The 16,526-nt window shown below is 39.0% G+C and overlaps 1 protein-coding gene across 1 annotated transcript; it reads right to left on the bottom strand.

Moving 5' to 3' along the window:
* Positions 1-10,641, bottom strand: LOC145996399 (hemolymph lipopolysaccharide-binding protein-like). Its single transcript, XM_083132847.1, has 3 exons — positions 10,558-10,641; positions 1,173-1,430; positions 1-209 (listed from the first exon to the last, which is right to left on the bottom strand). Exons 1-3 carry the CDS (start codon positions 10,628-10,630, stop codon positions 40-42), a joined length of 501 nt encoding a protein of 166 aa, XP_082988973.1. The 5' UTR covers positions 10,631-10,641; the 3' UTR covers positions 1-39.
* Between the last annotated feature and the right edge of the window lie 5,885 nt (positions 10,642-16,526).

The raw sequence follows: 16,526 nt of genomic DNA, 5'->3' as shown, positions 1-16,526 counted from the left end.
TTTAATTGTTTTATGCAATACATAAAAGATGCCTGGGACTCACTGGCGACAAGCGTCAGTGTACTCTTCGCAGACGAACGGCAGTCGCAGGTCGCACCTCTCGTCCATCAACTTCCCTAAGCCACTCACCGCACCACAGTTCTGCGCCTTGGCTGAATCGTCCGGCTGTCCTGTGGCCCAGTCGTGGAACACATCCGTCAAGTTATCCCCTGCAGGAAAACATCAGGATTAGTAAGAAAATATTGCCAGAAGTAATTTGTTTACTCTTCGTCACTGAGAAATATGCGTATTACAATCAATAAGAGGCCTCCCCTATGGTGTAGTGGTAGCGTCGTCGACTTGTATAATCGATAACTGGTTGAGGAACATAGTGGTTCGGATCCCACTTTAAACTGTGGGTCCAGTCCCGATTAGCCATTCTGTGCATAAATGGACTTAAAATAACAATTCAACAACAGTCAATAATATATTGTAACAATGCACCAAGTGTGACCTGACACCCCCCCCTCCCCGCCTCGGGTAAGCTCGGATTAAATAGATACATACTTACAATAAACGAGTTATTTAATAGAGTGAAAAAAATAAGGCTGCTATTTTTAAGACCGTTATATATACGTACATTACTGAGAGGCTGTGGAAAGCAGAGGGCCAGGGAGGAAAGTTCTACCCTGGGTGGCAGTGTAGAAATAGGAGGGCAGCTGGTCCCAAACTCCACCTCGCCTCGGTAAAATCTTATCTTGATCTGCCCCCTGGTAACCACAAGCTCAATCGACTGGACCTTTGAGCGATGCTAGGGCTGCTATTCTCAAAATCTTCCTTCTCCTTCCAAAAAAGGCTATGATATTCCAAAATCTAAAAATTACACATGCTTAGAATTCGTTCTACGACGTTCACGTGACTTTTCACGTGGTTTGCTTTCGCTGTTCCCATACATTCTCAATAGTTTTCTGGCTATGCAAGTCAATTAAAGAATTGATAATATTTAGATATAAGCGAAAACAAGTCACATGAAAATTCACGTGGATGTAATTTTTAAGATTTTGGAATCTTACAGAGGTTTTTGAAAGAAGAGGAATATTCTAAAACTTCTACCCTCCCATAACCCAAAAGATCAAGCCGAGACTTAGCTGGGGGTTGCCAACGTAGAGCCACTTCTGTATATCACCACTCACCCAGCACCGTTTCGTAGAGTCCTTCAATGTTCTTGTCGTGGAACCCCACGAACGCGGCTTCCACAGGGGCATCCTCGGGGAATCCCATTCGGTTGAACATCTCCGCGATCTCGCGCTGCTCGTCGAGGGAGTTGATGACAGCCAGGTGGAGTCCTTTCATGGCACACGTCTCCAGCGCCTCGCTCCACATTGCACGGTCGAGGAAGTAGGTGTACTTGCCCACTTCGACGGAGGAAACATCTTTGCTTGTGTAGCGACCTGCAAAAATACCATTAGTACCTTCGGAATCAGGAAGTAGCCAAAAGCTTGTTCGATATCGAACAGCTACCCGTTACGTGAGTTTATCCACTGCCTTTCCGCATACCCAAGTAACCAACGTTAGGCCAACATTTGGTTTTTCTTTGGAACAATGTACTGAAAACTAAAGTATGGATAGGTATATATATATATATATATATATATATATATATATATATATATATGGTATGCCCATATGAAAAGGATTGATTGATTGATTTAGTTTATTTTACTTCGCGTTTTGTGCCTCTTGGCTAATTTGCGAAGATGGGGATGAGTGATGAAATGATGAAATTGATGAATGGACATTCACAAACAACCAAGCCCGACCGGGATTCGAACCCGGGACCCTTGGCGTCGCAGCACGGTGTGCTAACCACTTTTTTTTTTTATTAAAAGGAATACCCCTACGCGGTGGTATTCCCCGTCATTCACATTTTTCAACTTTTACACTTTTCAATTTTTACAGTATTCTCAGTTTTTCACGTTTGGACAAACACAAATACCCATGCCTTACCCGGGACTCGAACCCGGAACCCCTGGCGTTGCAGCGCGCTGTGCTAACCACTCTGCCACGGAGGTCGACAACCACTCGGCTACAGGGTCGGGCCATATGAAAAGGAGACTACGGTTATATCTAAAGAGTATTATACAGTACAGAATATTTACACTACATAATATGTGAATTACAATTAATGTGTAATTGATATTGATGCACTGATCCCAGTGCGTAGGAAGGGAGTGGATGGCTTCAGTATAGAAACTCCTGGGTTGCTTACGGATCCAGTTTTCCACGGTGTTCTGCCTTCCTTGTCACAGGTGAATCGTTGACCTTTCAGTGATTGTTTTAAGGGGCAGAAGATGGGAGTCACGTGGGGAAATATCGGGGCTGTATGGAGGATGTGTGAGGACTTCCCATTGAAATGTTCTCACCAGGTCGAGGGTCTTCTTGGCCACATGTGGCCTAGCGTTGTCCTGGAACAGCACTATCGCCTTCGAGAGCTTACCTCAGCGCTTCTTTTTGATGGCATGTTTAAGCCTCAGCAACGTGTTGCAGTACCGCCAGGCGATGAGTAGAGGTCCTTCATCCTGCGATAAATTTGTGAAGCATGCTCGCCTTCTGCGCGAAGAAACTAGATTACAGCTCTCTGCACTGATTTGGAGGAATCCATAATGCACCCATCCGCGGAAAACCACTCTCGCGAACTGAGGAAACAGCAGGCGAAGTCGTTCGCTACACCTGCAAACTGGGACAAACACCGCGCCATCTATCGGCAAACATATTTACCTTATTCGATTAGAAACAACGCCGCTACAGCAAAGGTCTCCTTTTCATTTGGGCATACCTTATATATATATATATATATATATATATATATATTGAAGTGTGACTCAAATGAAGACGGGGATCAAGAGTCACCAGGATGTATCAAATTACAATGCTAGGGGTTTATGGTTCATAACAATTGCAAACGGGCGTGAGATGAGTTATAACTGAGTGAGAATGCCCTCTCCACACTTATCATACCTGCCCGAAGTTCTTGCAGAGTCCTGTCCCAGATAAAGATCTACGCTGTGTCCATATCGTGTCAGAGTCCGTACTTCGACTCTGACCAACTTGTCCTCCGTTATCCAGCGCCAAGTGTATCGAAGAAGTGTCTGAGTAAAACAGTGAGCGAATGAGAGCGATGCCCTCCCGGACTTCGCATTTATACTCATGCCGGACTTGAGGTTGTTACTCCTCCAGTCCTCTATCGCGAGGCTACTTTCGTAACCTCCCGTACAACTTCAGTATTGAAGCAAAATGAAATGCAGGGCATTCCTGGGATAACTTGGAGGCAATCGATGAAGGCGACAGGTTAATGAACAGAGTAAAGAGAGCATTAAACGAGTCTCTTCTCTAACTTCACTCATTATACCTCATCAATATAATTTATTGTGAAATCAAGTATAAACTCTAGAACAAATTATTTGTGTAAAATAAAAAAAAATACACAGCACTTTCTCATTCATACATAGTATCATTGTTTTCAAGGTACGGACCTCCCCCATGGCGCAGGGGTAGCGTCATTACCTTGTAATCAAGGGGTCCTGGGTTCGATACCTGGTAGAGGCACAAGTGGTTCGGATCCCACTTTAAACTGTAGGTCCAGTCCCGATTAGCCATACTGTGCATAAAGTGGACTTAAAACACCAACACAAACTTTTCAAGGTACCTTGAAGTGGTAGCACGAAAGCTATCTGGAGTTTACTTAGTTATTCATCTTTCATGAAATTTAGTCTGCACATAACATTGTTTCTTGAACCTCCGTCACAAGAATATATGTAAGAATGTTCTTTTTCTGCTGCACCTAAACAGACAAACAATAAGCAATTACCAGCACAGAGTTATCTTTCATCCATGGCGTCTGACAAAGTACTCTTGAGTGACTACAAGTTGAAAATAGCTGTAGGTCTACTTACATTATCAACTAACTAACTAACTAACTCTCTAGCCTTCTTAAACCCGAAGGTTCATGGCTGCAGCAACACAGGCCTTCCATCTGTCCCTATCTTGAGCAAGATCTATATACTCTTTTCCATCTCTACCGATTTCCTTTAGGTCCATCTCAACGTTGTCCCTCCATCTTCGTCTTGGCCTTCCTACAGGTCTCTTACCATCAGGTTTCCCAACAAGAATCCTGTAAACTCCTCTTTCCTCTCCCATTCGTGCCACATGGCCTGCCCACCTAAGTCTTCTTGATTTAATCATTCTAATAATATCTGGACATGAATACAAATTATGTACTTCTAAATTATGTAACCTTCTCCACTCACCTGTCTCCTCATCCCTTTTAGGTCCAAATATTTTCCTAAGGATCTTATTTTCAAATACTCTCAATTTATGTTCCTCTTTCAATGTAAGGGACCAAGTTTCACACCCATATAATACTACAGGCAAAATTACTGTCTGTCTGATGTGAAAAATTTGATCTGTAGTTGATCTGTTACGTTTAAATCCACATTGATAATCACCTATAATTTCATTAGCATATGGGGTTAGTCTTGTTAAAAGAATGTTAGATAATATTTTATATCTTGTTGAGAGTATAGAAATTCCACGGTAATTATTGCAGTTCATTTTATCACCTTTTTTAAACACAGGCACAATTATGGATTCTTTCCACTGTTGAGGGATTTCTTCTTTATTTCATATTAAACAAATTAATTTATGAATTTGACATATTAACGAATTTCCACTATATTTAATTAACTCAGCTGGTATTAAATCAATGCCAGGTGCTTTGTTATTTTTTAGCCTTTTAATAGCATCTTTAACTTCAGTCAAGTTAGGTTCTGGAACTAAAGGTTCTGCTGTGTGCACTTCATTTACTTCTGCTTTATCTCCTACGTGAACATTTGAAAGGTCATTGAAGTAGTTCTTCCATCTATTTAGAATATCGCTTGGGTCAGCTAGAAAATCAGTCTTTATCTTTTATCAAGTTTACTTTAGGTTGCCACCCCTTTCTAAATTCATTTACACCTTTATATAAATCTCTGATATTTTTGTTTTTGCTGTTTGTTTCAATTTCGTTAATTTTGCTTTTCAAGTAATCTCTTTTTTTACTTCTAAACGTGCGGTTAACTTCTCGCTTTATTCTATTATAATTGCTTAGATTTGTATCATCATTGTTATTTAACCACCTAAGTCTAGCCTGATTCCTTATTTCTATTATTTTATGACATTCATTATCAAACCATGGCTTACTTTTTCTTGGTTTATGGTATCCTATACTTTCTTTAGCTGCTGATTCTATTGCATTACGTATGTGCTCCCAATTCTTATTTACGTCTGTTTCATTTATATTTTCATCATCATTTAAATCCTGCAAAACATCAAATCTATTTGACAGTTTAACTTGGTAATCTTTCTTAATTCTTTCATCAGCAAATTTTCGTGTATTAAATTTTAGAACTTTTAGATTTTGTTGCTTATGATTTATCACTGAGAGTCTTTATCTTAATTTAGCAATTACTAAATAATGGTCACTGGCACAGTCAGCACCTCTATGTGTACGAACGTTCCAGTATGTGCTGTAATTGAAATATATGAAAAGAAATACTGTTACATGTATATTACATATATTACATTATATTACACTCTTATATTACACTCTTAGAATTTTCAACTTACTCTTTTTGAATTTGAATTTGAATTTAAAATTTTGGAGCGTCAGCACTTAGGCTAATTTGCTCCCGTCACATTATACGGGGACCAGCCCCTTACCATTACAAAATACAACTCAAACGTTGCATAACTAAAAACTTTAAAACCTTAAAATGTTCTGACTTGTTAAAAGCTGAGGCTGTAAACGCGCACTCAGCACACACAAGGACATAAAACAGGACAACACACACAAAATTATACTGGCCATAGCGCCAGTCGCCAGAGCCTCGTCAGTCTCTTGTCCAGGGTGCACTACGTGGAAGTGAGGTTGACTTTTGGGTGCACTACGTGGAAGCAGCACCCCTTACACCCCTCAACTTACTCTTGAAAGTTGTTTTGACAGATAGTAGTTTTTAAAACTCATTTTGACTCACTTTTTCATGGTTGGGCAAGAATTGGCAACAACAGTTGTCCTAATTTAAGACCAACTTCAATTTTCCAACCAACGTAAAAACTGCAGTTCGGCCAACAGTTGTGGTTATTTGGGTACTATCATTCTGTTCCAATTCTATTCCGATAACAATTTATTTTTTGTACTAAATACATGCCGTGAAGATAAATATGTAATAAATATATTTGTGGTCGTCTCGGATTTAATTTCAAGGGTCGGAGTTATGAATAGCATATTTTTCGACATTCTTCCTGCATATAGCGACTCAAGGCAAATTTTCTTTTGGCAGATATGGACTTGAGGAAGAGATTCAGAAACTGTATCTGAGGAGAAAAAAAAATTAAAAAGTTGCGCTCTCTCATCTTCTATCGCGGTGGTAGAATTATGCGCAATCAATTTCCATCGTCACACGAGGGTTCTGCTTTCTTGAATTTACTAGCGAAAATAACTTATTTGGATCAGTCGTACATTCTGCTGTTAAATTATTTACATAGTCAATATACTTATTTTTGAATAAATATTTTGAATGACTCCGAATATCACAGAACGTTTTATAAGTACGTTCATTGGGGTGCTGTTTCCACAAGTTCCAAGCCAGTTTTTTTGTTCTTTCTTCAAAATAAGAGTAAGTTCACTGTCAAACCAAAGTCATATATTGCAACATCGAGAGCATCCACAAACATCTTCACAGCATGTATTTAGTACAAAAAATAAATTGTTATCGGAATAGAATTGGAACTACTATGACATAGTTCAACGTGTCCTTTTTCCGTCCATGTACTTTTCTACGCCATTGTATGTTTGATATTCCCGAGAGAACGAATAAAATAATGGTCCCATAAAACTAACGCATTTCTCCTTGCCTCATACGGCCATCCTGGCAGTGTTGCCAATCCTGATGTGCATAAAAAACCTACATTTCATCATTAATATAGCTAAATATGACTTTCAAGCGGCTAGATTAACGAAGGCTGCATAAAGTGCCTCCTAGGGTAATTGTCCCTCCTCGCCTTAACCCCAGATGGAATTCCGGCAATTTTCCTTTGCAAAACTGCTAACTCCTTGGCACACCCTTTGAGCCCCTTAAGTGTTTTTATGCAGGTGTGTTTCCTGACTTGTTCAATCGTGCCAATATTGTACCTATCTATAAATCTGGAGACAAAAATTCCAGAAAATCTTACACACCAATCTCTCATTTGTCACCTCTCTCTCTATGGTCTGCGAGAAAATAATCAAAGGGAGGTTGCTTAAGTTTCCTTCCAGGCAACCAACCTTTCAGTGTTACTTTCTCATGCTACTCAATCAATTTCAAATAATTCCCAGCTTGACGTTATATTTTTGGACATTAATTTCAAAAGCCTTTGATAAAATTAAACATAATCTCCTTCTTCGTAAATTACAATCCAGATATAAAATTCATGGGAAATTTCTATCCTTACTACAAGACTATCTGCGTGCACGAAAGCAGCGAGTTATCCTTCCTGGCACCTCTTCGTTCTCTTTTGTCGGGAGTCTCCCAGGGGAGCGTCTTAGACCCATTTTTGTTCCTTCTATACATGGATGATCTCCCTGACAGACTGGCCTCCCCCATGGCGTAGTGGTAATGTCCTCGCCTTGTAATCAAGGGGTCTACTTAGGCTATTTTGCACCCGTCACATTATACGGGATCAGTCCCATACCATAACTAAAATAGCATAATTGCAATGTCATGTTACTAAAATATTAAAATATTCTGACTTTCGTTAAAAGCTGAGGCTGTATAGGGGCACTCAGCACACACAAGGACAAAAACAGGACAATACACACAAAATTATACTGGCCAGAATGTGTATTCTTAATTTATTTTCTGTGCCATCTTGCACGCTATTGTTTTGTTGTTTTTCTGCTGTTGCTGTTTCAGTATAAAATGACCATTCTCTACTGTATCTGAAACTGTTGGTAAATAAATAAGTAATAAATATTTGATTTTGATTTGATTTGATTTTGATTTTAAAATTTTGGGTGCGTCAGCACTAAGGCTATTTTGAACCCGTCACACTATACGGGGTCCAGCCCCTTACCGTTTCACATAACAACTCTAACGTTGCTTAATTAAAATCATAAAATATTAAAATGTTCTGACTTTCGTTAAAAGCCGAGGCTGCAAAGAACACTCAGCACAAATAAGGACAAAACACAGGACAACGCAAACAAAATTATACTGGCCATGGGGCCAGTCGCCAGAGCCTCGTTAGTCTGCTGTCCAGGGTGTACTACGTGGAAGTGAGGTTGACTATTGGGTGCACTACGTGGAATAGGCACCCCTTACACCCCAAGTAATAAATATATTTGTGGTCGTCTCGGATTTAATTTCAAGGGTCGGAGTTATGAATAGCATATTTTTCGACATTCTTCCTGCATATAGCGACTCAAGGCAACTTTTCTTTTATTGGCAGATGTGTCCTGCTATAACGTATTTGTTCATCTTCGTCTGTTACGTATTTTTCGAGGGTAGGTGTAATTTAAAGAATAACACAGAAAGGTCTGACTGACTGATTAATTTAATTTATTTTACTTAGCCCTTCTGCCACTTTTGGATAATAGCGAAGATAAGCATGAATGGTGATAAGATGAGATGAATGAAAGGATAATCACAAACACACACGAACAGCACAGAACACAAGTTACACAGAGGCTTATACTGGTTGTGGATCCGAGACGCCAGAGCTTTGTTAGTATGCAGCCCACGGTCTACTACGTGGAAAAGAGGCTGACATTTAGTTGCCTTTATAATGCCTTTATTGGTTGCTTTGTTTTTAGTCCACTTTATGCACAGATAGGCTAATCAAGGGTCGCACTCGGGACCCCTTGATCGCGGAGGATTGGCGGTTCAAGAGTGAGTCCTGTAATCAATCTTGAGGTCAACCTGGTAGTTATGGGGCCTGACACATTAGGCCCGTCAATTTCGCTGCACTTCTTGACACTCTGCATTCGCGCGTCTAGTTGATTACACAGTGCAACACCGATCCGTCAACTTCGTTGATTTGGAGTCAAGCATTGTATTTGGTGTCTTCACCGTTTGCACTATGTTCTGGAACGGTGTAGTGTATGGTCATGTGGTGCGTGCTAACTAATCAAATGAATGTTTAAAGCAGCAGACAGGCATTCGTTAAATCTTTTGAACTTGAAAACCACTATTCGTCTACTTGGTTGAACGTCATATCATAGAGGAACTTCCTTGCACCAGCCTGACACTGGGATACACCTGCACTACACCTAGTGTCAAAAAGTGCAACGGGGCTATTGTGGTGACCATATCACCTCCACGATGGCCGAAATCAAGAACGTGTGGAGCTCTAACTCCACACACACACTGGGTGCCTTGAATGTAATGCAGTGAGTAGTGTTTTATACTTGTATTTTTTCTACCAGTTTTCTAACGAAGCATCATATTAGGCAGAAGATTTGATTTGATTTGAATTTTTGAATTTTGAATTTAAAATTGGATTGGATTGGATTGATTTGTTGTTTTAAGTCCACTTTATGCACAGTAAGGGTAATCGGGACTGAACCTACAGTTTAAAGTGGGATCCGAACCACTATGTGCCTCCACCGGGAATCGAACCCGGCACTCCTTGATTACAAGGCGGCGATGCTACCACTGCGCCATCGAGGAGACCTGAATTTAAAATTGTGGGAGCGTCAGCACTTAGGCTATTTTGCTCCCGTCACATTATACGGGGGACAGCCCCTTTATCATTACAAATAACAAATCTAACGTTGCATAACTAAAATCTTAAAATCTTCTGACTTCTGTTAAAAGATGAGGCTGTAAACGGGCACTCAAGACAAGGACAAAAAACAAAACAACACACACACAATTATACTGGCCATAGTACCAGAGCCTCGTTAGTCTTTAGTCCAGGGTGCACTATGTGGAAGTGAGGTTGACTTTTGGGCGCCTACGTGGAAGGTACCCCTTACACCCCTGATTTGATTTGAATTTCAAAATTTGGGTGCGTCAACACTTAGGCTATTTTGAACTCGTCATATTATACGGGGTCCAGCCCGTTATCATAACTAAAACAACACAATTGTTGTAGCGTAACTAAAATATTAAAACATTCTGACTTCGGTTAAAAGCTGAGGCTGTAAAGGGGCACTCAGCACACATAAGGACAAAACAAAGGACAACACGCAGAATTATACTGGCTATGGGACCAGTCGCCAGATTCTCGTTAGTCTGCAAAATGCAGTCCAGGGTGTACTACGTGGAAGTGAGGTTGACAATTGGGTGTACTACGTCGAAGGTCACCCCTTACACCCCTATTAGGCAGAAGACATTCTACTAGGGGTTATCAGAATTTTCCATCTACGGGGGTGTTGAGTTTATATTTAGGGGTGTAAGGGTCAATTCAGCAACAAAATGACCATAAATTTGGAATTTGTGAAAATGTTTAGAGGTGTTTAGATAAATCACTGCATTGCATTAGGTTTCCTGTTTGACTCACCTTGAACTGAAACTTCGGCAGATTCACTAAGGGACGCAAGCAGCGTTCCAGCGAATATTAGTAGAATAGCCATGTCTTTTTCAAGTGCTTCTAAAAGAATAGAAAAATTAATTATGTGATGTTGAATTCATGTCAGGTCAGGCACACATCTAGGACTGAATTTCGGGAAGGGTCTGAAACAAGTGTCTCAATATATAATAAATTATTATTATTATTATTAATATAATTTTGAATTAATATATTAATAAGAATAACATATATATTATTATTACTAATGATATCATTGGTCAATTAATAATTGTTTTTACTACATGAAAAGGTAAATAGATGATACAAGAATTGATATGTATAGTAACAAGGCGTATTTATTATCTATCTTATATCTAACCCTAAACTTTACATAAAAACAGCTGTACTACAAAATAAATTAATGTCAGATTATTTATTTAATACCAAAAAAGTTGTTACATCCAGCCGATAGAAACTAAAGTCCCTGATCAGTATTATTATGCATATTGGTACTTGTAGTGAGTGGTAGTATGAATTCTCGCAGCAATTGTCAACACCAAGCTCTATATTCACAATTTTCTTCTCATCTCTATGTAATTTGAATTTGAATTTAAAATTGTGGGTGCGTCAGCACTAAGGCTATTTTGCACCCGTCACATTATACGGGGTCAAGCCCCTTATCGTTACAAATCACAACTCTATCGTTGCAGAACTAAAATCATAAAATATTAAAACGTTCTGACTGGTGTTAAAAGCTGAGGCTGTAAAGGGGCACTCAGCACACATAAGGACAATACAAACAACATTATACTGGCCATGGGGCTAGTCGCCAGAGCCTCGTTAGTCTTCAGTCCAGGGTGCACTAACGTGGAAGTGGAAGTGAGGTTGACATTTGGGTGTACTACGTGGAAGGAGCACCCCTTACACCCCTCATCTCTATGTAAGTTATGTAAATAAACTTCTTATTATACAAGTATTTTGCTTTTTACATTTTTGACTTTGTTAGTCTTCCTGAGGATCCGGACCCCTAGGACTCCCCTCTAAATCCGTCCTTGTATCAGATATTCTGAAGTCCACAACATGATTGCGTAATATCTCTAGCTTTAGGTCCAAAAACTTACCGAGGAAACAGCAACATACAAGGAGATCAGGAAACTAATTTTGAAGATCTCCTTCACACCATTACGCCAGTAGCGAAAGCGATAAATCTCTAATTAGTATGTTTTTCTTATATTTGTTGACAATATTCATTGACAATGATGGCTATTAAGATAGATAATACATTTTCGTTGTTGTTGATCTCCTTATGAAGTCGTTAAGTTTCAAGTTCATCTCAGTAAATGGTTAGACTGATATGCCTCTGAAATCTATCTATTGAAAGCATGGAAGGATAAGTGAGTTTTCAGACCGGAGCGGGAAACGTGGCAACACCGCAACCACCGGCTCACAGCGCAAGCCCTGTAGTTTCCACGGTTTAACGGATATCGCTGTGTGCCATGTTGCCACGTTTCGCGCTCATCTTTACTCCGCTGAATAAAAATCTGTATAAAATCGGTTTCTCGATGTGAATTAACAGTGACAATGGATTTTAAAAACAGATGCAAAGAGCTTCAAAACAAGACCAATTTTGTATTTGTAGGACTACCCAATAATATGAAAAAAAGTTCTCAAAATTGATGATAACGGCTTTTTGACAAATTTTCAAAATCTGAAAATTACGATTTATGTTTAAAACCTTTCTGCCTTCACCATACTAAAATTTCATCACGATCGGATAACCCGTTTTTTTATTTATGGAATTTAAAATGAGCGATCGTTTGCAAAACTCCAAAAACAGACCCTTTTTTTGTTCTCACGACGTTAAAAAATATAAGGCATACTCGAAAAAAATTGGTTAGCATAGATGAACGCAGAATTGAATAAGCTAAATTTCGATGTAACTCGTTTTTTGTAGGTTTACTGGTTAATTTTTAATTGGAGTCGAAACTCGAGTATCTATAATTTTTAATCCGATAGTTATTCGAACGGCACGTGTTGCTTGTCGCTTCGATCTTAATGCTCCCTATGGAAATATCAGGCACAAAGGAAATTTCGAGCATTTGGACCAGGCTCGTGCCCAAGGGAGGAGGAGGCACGAAATATGTTTAAAAACCTACGAAAATAACGTTGAATATTTTTCAAATTTTTGAAGAATTTCGATTTTGTCCTGCACAAATGAATTGGTTGTTTCTAGAGAGAGGCAGTATCCAGAAGTCTGCAGTCTGTAATATTTGGTAATTTTAGATTTATAACTACGCATGCAACGCTACCATATATCCCGATTTAGTTGGGACAGTCCCTTCCTTTTAATTCATGTCCACACTTTCCTTGTCTCGGTTCGGACACTACTTGCTATACAAAGACATACTCTTGCATCACTACGGGCATTGTACTGGTTATATAGGACATTCTGCAGAACACTGTGTACATTTTTAAAATTGTTTTGATTTTTTTATGAGCCATAAACAGTTGTTTGACATTCGAAACCAATCAGGCCTATACCCAGTATTTTTTTGAGGGAGGGTACAGATCCAAAAATATGGAACAAAGAGAAGATCCGAAATGATTGAATTAGGTAATTTTACGTCGCTTTCCTTCCACTTTTGGTTAATCGCGACGACGAGGATGAGTGATAATATGACAAAATTAATGAATGGATATTTACAAAGAATAGCCATGTCCAGGGCGGCATTCGAACAAGGGACTCCGGTAGTCGTAGCGCGTTGTGCTAACCACTGCACCATGCTGGTCGGCGAAATGAGTATTAGATGGTAGTATTGCAGGTAAAGCTAAACGTACAAGTATAGAGTTGCAATATTATAGTCTACAAGAAGAGTAACAATGTTCTCAAATTTCTTTTAATTATCTTATGCCAGGACCACTGAACAGCCATGATAATTGCAAGTTTTAAAAAATATATATATTTTTAAATGTAATGATACTTGTTAGCAATGATTATTTTTAAAGGATATGTATACGTGAATGGAAGTTAACTAAAAAACAGAACATTTTTGCATCACGACTCCAGTTCGAAAAAAGTCGGGACAGGGATTAAAAGAAATGGACGATTGTTCAATGAACATTGCAAATTGTGTGACCATTAAAAAATGTTAATTCAGCTATGTCCGGAGAAATTATCCATAATTTCGTGGCGAGGCTTGAAGAAGAGGACCGTTATTGTTGGTTATATCAAGACGGTGCAACCTGCCACTTTTCAAACGAGACAATGGAGGTGTAGATGCTCCGTGAGTTCTTCCAAGGTCGGCTGACCTCGAAAAAATTGTGGCCGGCTCGCTCACCAGATTTCAGTCCTCAAGATTTTAATTTATGGGGATATCTAAAAATGGTAGTTCAACAACCCCATAACGCTGCAGGACCTGCAGAACAACATAATCAGAGCCGCGAGGAACATCCCAAGCAACATATTGAAAAAAGAAGGATCCAACATGAGTCTTCGTGTGAATTTGTGAATTCCAGAAAATGGAGGGCATTTCAAGCATCTTCTGTAGGCTAAATATTGTATGGTTACAAGCAATCACGAATTTCAATAAATTTATGGGTTACAGTGTAAAAGTATTTAAATTAAATTGTCTTTTACTATTTTCATTTTTTTTTGTGGGTGAGTAGTGGTATTGATGCTATTATAAACCCAAGAAAGGAAGAGCCCCCCTCAAGCAGATTTGCTACACTTAAAACAAGCTCAACATGCCCATACGAGCTTTTTGCTCTAGTGTGGAACCCCGTCTAATCCAAGATTTTTGTAAAAATGCCCTCAGGAATTTTTCAGAAAGGAAGAGCTCCCCTCAGATTGATTTGTTTACACTTACAAAAGGCACTTCTGTGAGATTGTTGTCCATAAACCTGTCAAAAATATGCCCCTCTTGATATTTTTTTTGGCCACACTTAAAACTAGGCCACCCACACCCACACACACCCACACCCACCCACACATATTTACTTCCGGTCCACTTCCGGTTTACTTCCGGTTTACTTCCGGTCTACTTCCGGTCCACTTCCGGTCCACTTCCGGTTTACTTCCGGTCCACTTCCGGTCCACTTCCGGTTTGCCTACTTCCGGTCCACTTGTGGCCAAGTTGTGGCCTATTTCTGCTTTTTTTATCCAGCATAGAGTTTTGATTTGAACCCCAAGAAATTGTATATAAATACCAATACCAAAAATATCAACACACACACACACATACACATACACACACATACACACACACATACACATACACACACACATACACACACATACACACACACACATACACATACACACACACACACACAAAGCACAGTGCTGAACCCAACTGATATTTTTTATCCAGCATAGAGTTTTGATTTGAACCCCAAGAAATTGTATATAAATACCAATGCCAAAAATATTAAGTGTATACACACATACACACATACACACACATACAAAGCACACAGCTGAACCCAACTGATATTTTTTATTCAGTATAAAGTTTTGAATTGAAACCCAGGAAATTGTATATAATAAACAACAGCAAAAATGCCGAATCAAAAATATTGCAATCAGTGTAATAAGAATATATTTAGCTCTAATTGGGCCAGACACCAAAAGATTTGTAACCCAGACAAATACAGAACTCCCACAAAAATATGCCCCAAATGCAATAGAAAATACAGCATGCAATACTTCACATACACACATAAAAATACTTGCTCTGCACAATCATCAACACAACCATCCACATCTGGTCTGAAAAGAAAGCATGAAGCACCTCTTAATGCCAGAGCAGCAAAACAGCCACGCTATGAACCCATCCGTAGCAGTTTTAACGGCCAATTAAGAGATCACCGGTTTGTATCAGAGTCAAAATGTGGTATTAATAATTTTTTGAACAGTATAAATTCTGATCTGCAGGCAATTCTAAATGCACAAAATGGCTCTTATAAGCTCTCCCTCAAATTGTTTACACAATATAAGAAACCAAATGGCACAAAATTTACACAGCCCCACATAACAGAAACTGTACCGGTATATTCAAATGCAAATTTAGACAGAATAATAAGCAGTTTGATGGATCAACTGAACATCAAACACTCTGAATTTGCGGCAAAAGAGTCTGGATGGAGCCTATGTGGCTCTCCACACAAGTTATATGTTAATATTTCTGAATTCAGCCCATTGCAAGGATCTACATATTTGCCATTACCTGCCAATATCAAAAACAAAAGAGCTGTGGTCAATATTGAGAATACTGACCAGAAATGCTTTTTGTGGTGTATATTAGCTGCTTTGTATCCAGTTTCAAGGAATCCTGAGAGAATAAGTTATTACAAACAGCATGAACATGATTTTGACGATGCAATGGAGGGTTTAGAATATCCAATGTCTGTTCAGAATATTGATAAATTTGAAAAAAGGGCCAAGCATATCAATGGCAAACAATTATCTATTAATGTATTTATTTGTTCCACTGGCAATTGCCCGATAGCACCTCTCAGAATCAGTACATTTGATGATGATTCTGCTGTTCCGATTGATCTGCTCTTAATTGAAGGCGATGATACACACCATTATACTCTGATACATAATCTTGAAGCTTTAGTCAGAAAACAACTAGACAAAACTCATAGAATATTTAAGTTGTGCAGAAGATGTTTGACTATATTTGATGGTCAAAAAATGGTAAATGGGGTTCGTGAAAAAAATGCAGAAATTGCTAAAAACAAGTTAATTGAGCATCTGAAATACTGTGGCAACCATAAACCTGTTCATATGGTGATGCCCAATCCAAGTGAAAATTGCAAATTCAAAAAGTTTGAAGCCTTGTTGGAACACCCAGCATATATTGTCTGTGATTTTGAATCAAACCTCAAACCCTTTGCATTCTGCAATCCAGATCCTGAAGAATCTGCAATTACACCATACCAGCTACATGAACCTT

This window comes from Lepisma saccharinum, chromosome 12, assembly GCF_977018435.1.
Source record: "Lepisma saccharinum chromosome 12, izLepSacc3.1, whole genome shotgun sequence".
NCBI classification, from domain to species: domain Eukaryota; kingdom Metazoa; phylum Arthropoda; class Insecta; order Zygentoma; family Lepismatidae; genus Lepisma; species Lepisma saccharinum.
The sequence above is the reverse complement of the archived record's forward strand: the minus strand, read 5'-3'. Positions and strand labels throughout refer to the sequence as shown.

Bases quoted from the DNA above. Each gene is read 5' to 3' on its own strand.
- LOC145996399 (XM_083132847.1), bottom strand. From the start codon at position 10,630: ATGGCTATTCTACTAATATTCGCTGGAACGCTGCTTGCGTCCCTTAGT. The intron at 1,431-10,557 runs GTGAGTCAAACA...GTATTTTTGCAG, and splicing joins TGCCGAAGTTTCAGTTCAAG to GTCGCTACACAAGCAAAGAT. The intron at 210-1,172 runs GTGAGTGGTGAT...GTTTTCCTGCAG, and splicing joins ACTCTACGAAACGGTGCTGG to GGGATAACTTGACGGATGTG.